General features: G+C 41.8%; 1 protein-coding gene across 2 annotated transcripts; it reads right to left on the bottom strand.

The window, feature by feature from the left end:
- Window positions 1-222: 222 nt before the first annotated feature.
- LOC129831301 (adenylate kinase 2, mitochondrial-like) lies at window positions 223-6,691 on the bottom strand. 2 transcript variants are annotated; one of them, XM_055894567.1, is made up of 7 exons: window positions 6,534-6,691; window positions 3,723-3,848; window positions 3,419-3,529; window positions 3,044-3,138; window positions 2,599-2,671; window positions 1,622-1,894; window positions 223-432 (listed from the first exon to the last, which is right to left on the bottom strand). In XM_055894567.1, the coding sequence occupies exons 1-6, from the start codon at window positions 6,618-6,620 to the stop codon at window positions 1,664-1,666; spliced, it is 723 nt and encodes a 240-aa protein (XP_055750542.1). In that variant the 5' UTR covers window positions 6,621-6,691; the 3' UTR covers window positions 223-432; window positions 1,622-1,663. The 2 variants fall into 2 exon arrangements, with proteins under 2 accessions (XP_055750542.1, XP_055750543.1); XM_055894568.1 differs by having other exon boundaries at window positions 1,690-1,894; window positions 6,534-6,690.
- Between the last annotated feature and the right edge of the window lie 1,842 nt (window positions 6,692-8,533).

Genomic DNA, 8,533 nt, shown 5'->3' with positions numbered 1-8,533 from the left:
TTCTAGCCCTAGTACACCTTTGCCAAGTATGAACGTTAGCCAAATCACTATGCAGGCTAACGCAAACGGTTATGTTCCATAAGACATCCACCGAGTTATGTAGAATATGCAACATAAACCATGACTCAATTCACATCGAGGCAATTGCAGTTGACTTATATTAGTAGCAAGTAAGGCAATATTATATTAGTAGTATGCAGCACAAAGGGAGGCTACAACATGTCATGGTTGTAGAAAAGCATCTTTTTATTAGAAGGGAAACATAATCAAAGTCAATTCCAAGATGGCTTCACTTATTACTGGTAGATTGCACTGCATTATGCTCACTCATCCTCCAGAAACATTTCAAAATTAGGTGCTACAGTACAACAGTTCCTCCTTCCCCTCCCGCTTGTTTCCATTGCCAGGATTGGAGAAGCAGGGATCAAACAGCTGAAAGAAAAAAGAAAAAAAATCTCGGGTGAATTTAAACATGTGAGACAATCGCACAGAAATCCTAACAAAATACTGAGTTTGGGTCATTCAAAGCTGCAAGAGGCAGAACATGTACAGACAAGTTGCTCCATTGGACATAGAAAGGCCCTAGTATGTGTTCAATTTAACAATCCTGTCCATCTAGTCCAATTATCATAAAGAGTCAGCCATCAGGCTTTACATGAGTCTAAATGAGCACTGCACTACAACGTGACTTAGCAGCACATTAACAATCATTTGCCAGTATCAAACTTGACTACAGGAACTAAATCAGATTTCAATAGTCATTGTTTGATACTTAACATGAACTTGTCAAGATAAGAAAATCCCCACAGCAAGTCTACTGGCCAATATAGCTTTACACAATTACTATTGTTTTCTGACTACCCTGAGAACATGCATTCACATCCAAAAGAAGACTAGTCACAATCGGCATGCAGATGTTTCAACCAAATGCAGAGATCACAGTTGACTACAGAGAGAGACAAGGGACAAAAATCTCTAGAAAGGAGAGGACAAATGAGTCAACCGGTAGCCTATTTATAGAGCGGGATGGAAATCGTATCAATAGGAACATAAAAATACTGTTGGTTAACAGGAACTAAATATACATCGGTATGACAGGTACTTTGTTTGTGGCTATGCTCTAGGGGGTGGGGGGGGGGGGGTGGGGGGGAACGGCATTCTTTCAGTTTCACTAAGCAAAGAAGATCAATGCACACCAAGTGTCAAAGTACAAAAGTCAGTAGATAATTCATTTCTGAGTACTGACAGTCGCATCATCTATCCCTGTCATTCATTTTTCAAACTAATAAGGACACATTACATTACCTGGAATACATTTTTAATCACGTCCATATTCCCCACACCTTGCTCAATTCAATCCAAGTACAGGGGCCATCACAATGAAGCTACATGTCCACCAATATGTATACCTGACCCAACGGGGACGTTACACTTATCTTTATACACGCCATTATAAAAATCAGCTATTGTCTGTAGTTTCCAGGGAGAGTCCCAGTAGAGGAGTGCATTCAAATACAAGTACAGCCCAACAGAAAGTAGAGAGACGAAGAGGGAGAAGAGAACGGAGCACAGACTAGTCCCGAGGAGGAGAATTGGAAAGCTAGACGAAAGGAGCACGGACCAGAGTCCTGAGAGTGAAGAAGCGACTGAAGTGGAAGGGAGCTTAGACGAAGAGCACCAGGTCTTTACAGGGGGCGGCTGTGGCCGAGGAGAAGGCGGCGAGGATAGAGGCGAAGACGACGTCGGGGGACTGGGCGGCGTCAACGGCCTTGTGCAGGCCGCGGGCGCTGTAGTACTTGACTAAGGGCACCGTCTGCCGGTGGTAGGCCTCCAGCCGCGAGCGCAGCGTCGACGCGTTGTCGTCACTGCGGCGCATCAGCGGCTGCCCTGTCACCTGATGGGGGACAGAGAGAGAAGACATTAGGGTTCATTTGACTGAAAAGTACCATTTTGGTTTCTCTCCCGTTGTTTATTTCTCCTTTCCTCCCTACACTTTCAGAGTCCACAGATCTATACGAATTTGATAGGTTTAAGAAATATGGTGATGGCTCCCTCTAGCGCTCCAGAAGGTCAAGTGCATCTTCTACCATATTAATTACTTCCTATCCAGTCCTTTCGGATCTATGATGAACACAGAAGGGCTTGTGAAGGCCTTCAGCGGTGTCAAATAGATTTCCAAGCCAGTAGCACCGATCTACATCTCTGGGTACCACACACACACTACAACCCTTTTGATTTGTGTGTTGAAAGCAATTTCTGTGCTGAGCATCTGAAACAAGAGCTCAAAGCCACCTGCACGGAACAACTCCTAGCCAAGGGATTGTGTGTCACGACACTTGTGAAAGAGTCTGTTTGCAAATGAGCCACTACATTCTTCATATGACAGATACACTTCTATAAGAACACACACACTTCTATAAGAACACACTTGTTAAAAGTGCATATTTGCACAAACACTGAGGGCGCACACACTTTTAAGTGCAAATTGACCCAGAAACACATTTGAAAACCTGTGATTATAAAACCAGCTTCCTCTGGGTTCTACAATAGAAGTAGGGTTTCCAGACTCAGAAAGGGGATGTTCGTCAAGGTACTTACGTCATCCTTCATGGGCTCTTTGGGTGGGTTGAACTCATCATGGTAGGAGCGACCGCTAGGCTGGTGAATTAGTCTTGGGGGGGGGGGGGGGGGGAGAAGGTTAGTGGGCCACGTGGTTACACCATTTTAACAACACTTCCATCCTCCATCAAGTCCAACCACACTGCCTTTGGCCCACTTCAACATTTTACACCACATCCCACAATGGCCTCACAAAGAACCCCTTTTGACATGCGAATGGAAACATTTGGATTGGACTAGTGGCACATTATTTCCTCTGTATGAAGCCGTGTCCTCATTACAGATCACTGTTGTGGATGAGGGAGGCATTGCTCTGTTTCATAACAATTTCGCCAACAAATGGTCTATAATAACTGGATCAAACCACAGGTCACCGCAGCACGTCTCCCCCTCTCTTCTCCCGCTATACAATATTTGGTCCCACCTGCCACAGATCCTGCGCACCAGTAGGGAGTCGTCAACGGAGAACTCAATCACAGAGTCCAGCTTCTCGGTGCGCTTCTCCAGCAAGTTATCCAGCTAGGAGAGAGGGACTCATGAAACATAAGAGCAGGGAAGAAACAGGTTCATATGCTCAGTGATGTAGTCGAGGGTAAACGCAGATTACACATCATTTTGCGCGACAGTTAACCCACCTTTTGCAGAAAAATGCATTGAAAGTGTAGGAAGCAATCCTTTTTTCACCGCGACCAGCAATCGGTTTACCCACTACATCACTTCATATGCTTGATTAACAGCAAGAGACTTTTGCTCTGGGAATTGACAGCAAAAACAGAGTCAGGCACCAACCAATCCTCACCATCTCTGCTTGTGTCACTGTGCGTGGGAATCCGTCCAATAGGAACCCCTTCTTACAGGGAGGCGTGTCCAGGTTCTTTTCTATGAGTTCTACCACCATCTCGTCACTGACCTATGAGTAAGTTGACAGTGATGAGCAGCGAGACAAAAAAGGCATGCGAACACACAATTGGGACAGAGGTCCAAGTAAACCGGTCTCAGATTACCACTAAGCTACAGAACCAGTGAAACAAAACAGATGTCATTTCTATTAAAATGAGCACAGAGACACGTTCAGAACTAACATATGAACACGCGCATCTTACCAGTTTCCCGGCATCCATGGTCTCCTTGAGCCTCTTGCCGAGCTCAGAGCCAGACGCCACCATGGCCCTCAGCATGTCCCCCGTGGCCAGATGACACACACAGTACTGCTCTGCCAACCGAGGCGCCTGGGAGGGAGGGGGATTATTGGCATTAGGCCTAATGTTACAAAGGCAACAAGGGTAGCATTTATGTAGCCATGTCTCATGTTTCAAAAGTGTAACTTGCCAACTCTGAAGAGAAAACTACAGCAATGCATTTCCACCCTCCAACATGTCAAACTTTTACAACAGGTGGGAGCCCTTCAAGCATTCAAGTCGTGCTGAATCTTAATAGTTGATAGCAACATCCCTCCAGCTGCAACATAGCCTCCACCCATGACATGAGACTAATGTCTAGATGCATGTGGGGAGGGCATGGGACACTTCTGGAAAAACTAAAACGTGGGTTGAATAATTAAAAACGCCATAGCACATGCAGTACAGTTGTTTCAAGGACACAATTATGTGGCCATTTTGTTTTTACATTTCAGAGTGATGTTCAAGTTGCGCCACAACAGAGCTAAAGACCAAACCCCCAAGGGACAAAGTAAATACTTAAGATCTTCCAAGCCAGACAACAAGTACAGTGCCGTCAAATTATTCATAGCTGTTGACTTATTCCACATTTTGTTGTGTTACAGCCTGAATTCAAAATGGATTAATATATATTTTTAATCTCACCCATCTACACACAATACCCCATAATGACAACATGTTTTTAGAAATGTTAGCAAATTTATGGAACTGAAGTATCTAAATGACATAACTACTCATACCACTGAGTCAACACATGTTAGAATCCCCTTTGGCAGCAATTACAGCTGTGAGTCTTTCTGGTTAAGTCTAAGAGCTTTGCACACCTGGATTGTACAATATTTGCTCATTATGCTGGTCAACATTCTTCAAGCTCTCAAGTTGGTTGTTGATCATTGCTAGACAACCATTACCAAGTCTTGCCATAGATTTTCAAGCAGATTTAAGACAAAACCGTAACTCAGCAACATTCACCGTCTTCTTGGTAAACAAATCCAGTGTATATTTGGCCTCATTTTAGGAAATGAACATTCATATCCCAGTATCTGCTGGAAAGCAGACAACCTGGTTTTCCTCTAGGATTCTCCCTGTGCTTAGCTCCATTCCTTTAACTTTATTTATTTTTATCCTGAAAAACTCAGCCTTAATGATAGCAAGCATACTCATAACATGATGCAGCCACCGCTATGCTTGAAAATATAGAGAGTGGTACTCTAATGTGTTGTATTTGACCCAAACATAACACTGTCTATTCAGGACTAAAAGTGAATTGCTTTGCCACATTTTTTGCAGTATTACTTTAGTGCCATGTTGTTTCAGAATATTTTTTATTTTCACTGTCAATTAGGTTAGCATTGTGGAGTAACTACACTGTTGATCAATCCTCGGTTTCCTATCACAGCCATTAAACTGTGTTTTAAAGTCACCATTGGTATCATGGTGAAATCCCTGAGCGACTTCCTTCCTTTCCGGCAACTTAGTTAGGAAGGACGCCTGTATCTTTGTAGTGACTGGGTGCATCCAAAGTGTAATTAATAACTTCACCATGCTCAACAGGATATTCAATGTCTGTTTTTTTTTTTGTTTTTTTTTAAACCACCCAGCTATCAATTGGTGCCCTTCTTTGCGATGCATTGGAAAACCTCCCTGGTCTTTGTGGTTGAATCTGTGTTTGAAGTTCACTGCTCGACTGTATGTGTTGGGTACAGAGATGAGGTAGGCATTTAGAAAGCATGTTAAACACTATTATTGCATACAGTCCATGCAACTTATTAAGCACATTTTTACTCCTGAACTTATTTATGCTTGCCATAACAAAGGGGATGAATACTTAGAATCAAGACATTCCAGCTTCTCAATTAATCATTTTTTAAGAATGTCAAATAAAACCACCCACAGGCCAACCCAGTTGGGGGAACCCTGTCATAAGATGGTGTGGTAGGCCAGTGACCCCCCAAAAAACTCAATTTAGTCACTTTTAAAAACTAGGGGTCTGAAAATCCTACACTACTTTTACCAGCCTGTGCAACAAAATGTGAGTGTTTAGTAAGGCAATGTTGTGCAGCTATCCAGCCACTACAGCAAGGAAGTACAGACGTCCCCAACTTCGCTCCTGGGAAGCTGCAGGTGTGCCAGCTTTTGTCCAGCCCAAACACATTTCAAACAAAACCCTGCACAACCTATTGTTCTCCCGGACCAGAGACTCCCAGAAACTAAATAAAAATTACACTGAGCTTATTGACAGGGAAGTCATAAGTCTACACGTTCATTGAACCTGGTTAGATCAAATGAAAGTAGTTGGCTCTGGCCAGCTGGAGAGTATGATTAGCATACAGTCACCTAATGGGACATTGAAAGTCATAGTTCAAAGTGCCCTTCATACAATACATTGGCATGCGACTCCAGAGACGAGTACCACATTGACTTTGTGCCAAAGTGTTGCAAGATCACAAATCAAACTGGTCAACACCAGATAACGTTAGTTCGAATGGAAATGGCTACATTCAACTTAACAAATGTTCATAACTAGTTAACTAGCTACAACTTGCATTATACTTCGATATCTGTCTGATCTAGAAACCCAATTCATTACACGAAACTTGGGAAAGCTAGCCATCTATGCAAGCCAATTCAGTGTGAACTTCAGGACAAGGTGTAACGTTATACAGTTAGGTGGCAGTGTCGGCCATGCGGTCTCCCATTCCTGCACTTCCATACTAGTTAGCATAACTCACTCACCTGTGTTCCTTTCCCAGCACCAGGGGGTCCGAGAAGGATTGCCCGAATTCCCTTTTTTACATCGTCCAATTGCATGCTGGGGGCCATGTTCACTTTCACCGTCCTTGTGACACTTCGTTATCTACCAACTCGACCACGAAAGGAAGTGTCAGTGACTTATTTCTTGCTGTTTAGGATTAAAGCCCGCCCCTTATTAGAAAATACTTCCCTCTCATTGGTCATTAGATGGTTCAGTCAAGCGACCTACACGCTGATTTGCTGAAATAGTAAGCACATATCTTGTTATAACATCCGGGTTTTGCACACGCAATTACGGATTTTCTTTGGTGAGGGACCATAGAAATGTAAATGAACATTGTTATTAGTTAGACTGTTAGATAAATCTCTATTATTAATTGTTTATTATTATTTAATAATTAAGTAATATTACTGTTATGGTTTCATCTGTCGCGAATAATTACAACTAGTACTGCATGCTGTGTGTAGAGGTGGCAGAGGAGGCTCAGGGACTGTTCTTAACCACTGCCAAGATGTGGTCGCTTTTTTTTGGCTCTACCAATCGATGCCTCCCCTGCTGAAGCTACAGTGCCTTTTCAATCCAAACAGCTCAACTCCCAGCCTTTCATTCGAATTCAAATTGAGACATTCAATCTCCATCAATCAATCTACATTTGTTGTTCGTTTGTTGAGATTTTATACGCTTTGAGATAGTTTTTGTGTAAAGAAAAGCGCCATACAAGTAAAATAAATAATAATAAGTATCATTATTAACATTGTTATTTGTGTCTAAATATAGGCATTTGTTAGATATACAGTTGAAGTCGGAAGTTTACATACACCTTAGCCAAATACATTTCAACTCAGTTTTTCACAATTCCTGACATATAATCCAAGTAAAAGTTCCCTGTTTTAGGTCAGTTAGGATCAACACTTTATTTTAAGAATGTGAAATGTCAGAATAACAGTAGAGAGAATTATTTATTTCAGTTTTTGTTTCTTTCGTCACATTCCCAGTGGGTCAGAAGTTTACATACACTAAATTAGTATTTGGTTTAAATTGTTTAACTTTGGTCAAACGTTGCGGGTAGCCTTTCACAAGCTTCCCACAATAAGTTGGGTGAATTTTGGCCCATTCCTCCTGACAGAGCTGGAGTAACTGAGTTAGTGGGCCCATGGTGTTTATACTTGTGTACTATTGTTTGTACAGATGAACGTGGTACCTTCAGGTGTTTGGAAATTGCTCCCAAGGATGAACCAGACTTGTCTAGATTTACATTTTTTTTTTTTTTTTTAGGTCTTGGCTGATTTATTTTGATTTTCCCATGATGTCAAGCAAAGAGGCACTGAGTTTGATGGTTGGCCTTGAAATACATCCACAGGTACACCTCCAATTGACTCAAATTATGTCAATTAGCCTATCAGAAGCTTCTAAAGCCTTGACATCATTTTCTGGAATTTTCCAAGCTGTTTAAAGGCACAGTCAATTTAGTGTATGTAAACTTCTGACCCGCTGGAATTGTGATAGGGAATTAAGTGAAATAATCTGTCTGTAAACAATTGTTGGAAAAATTACTTGTGTCATGCACAAAGTAGATGTCCTAACCGACTTTCCAAAACTATAGTTTTTTAACAAGAAATTTGTGGAGTGGTTGAAAAACGACTTTTAATGACTCCAACCTAAATGTATGTAAACTTCCGATTTCAACTGTAAATGGTTGTTTTTGTAGGCAAACCCCTGATTAAAGGTTGTTCAAATAATAATTTTCCAACTAACAAGAAAACCAACAAACTTCTATCAAAACCACAGTCTTTCTCTGAATTAAGATGCTTTTGGAAGCAAAAAAAGAGAAACATACTATTCATCAAACTAATCAGATAGCTCAGCTACATGTCTATAAGAGAAAGAGCTGTGTGGATGTAAACGATGACCAACGATACGAATAGGCTTAATAATTAATGGGGTGGCAGGTAGCCTAGTGGTTAGAGCGTTGGACTAGTAA

The sequence above is a fragment of the Salvelinus fontinalis genome, chromosome 32 (genome assembly GCF_029448725.1).
Source record: "Salvelinus fontinalis isolate EN_2023a chromosome 32, ASM2944872v1, whole genome shotgun sequence".
Taxonomy (NCBI): domain Eukaryota; kingdom Metazoa; phylum Chordata; class Actinopteri; order Salmoniformes; family Salmonidae; genus Salvelinus; species Salvelinus fontinalis.
This window is presented reverse-complemented; position numbering and strand designations above follow the sequence as displayed.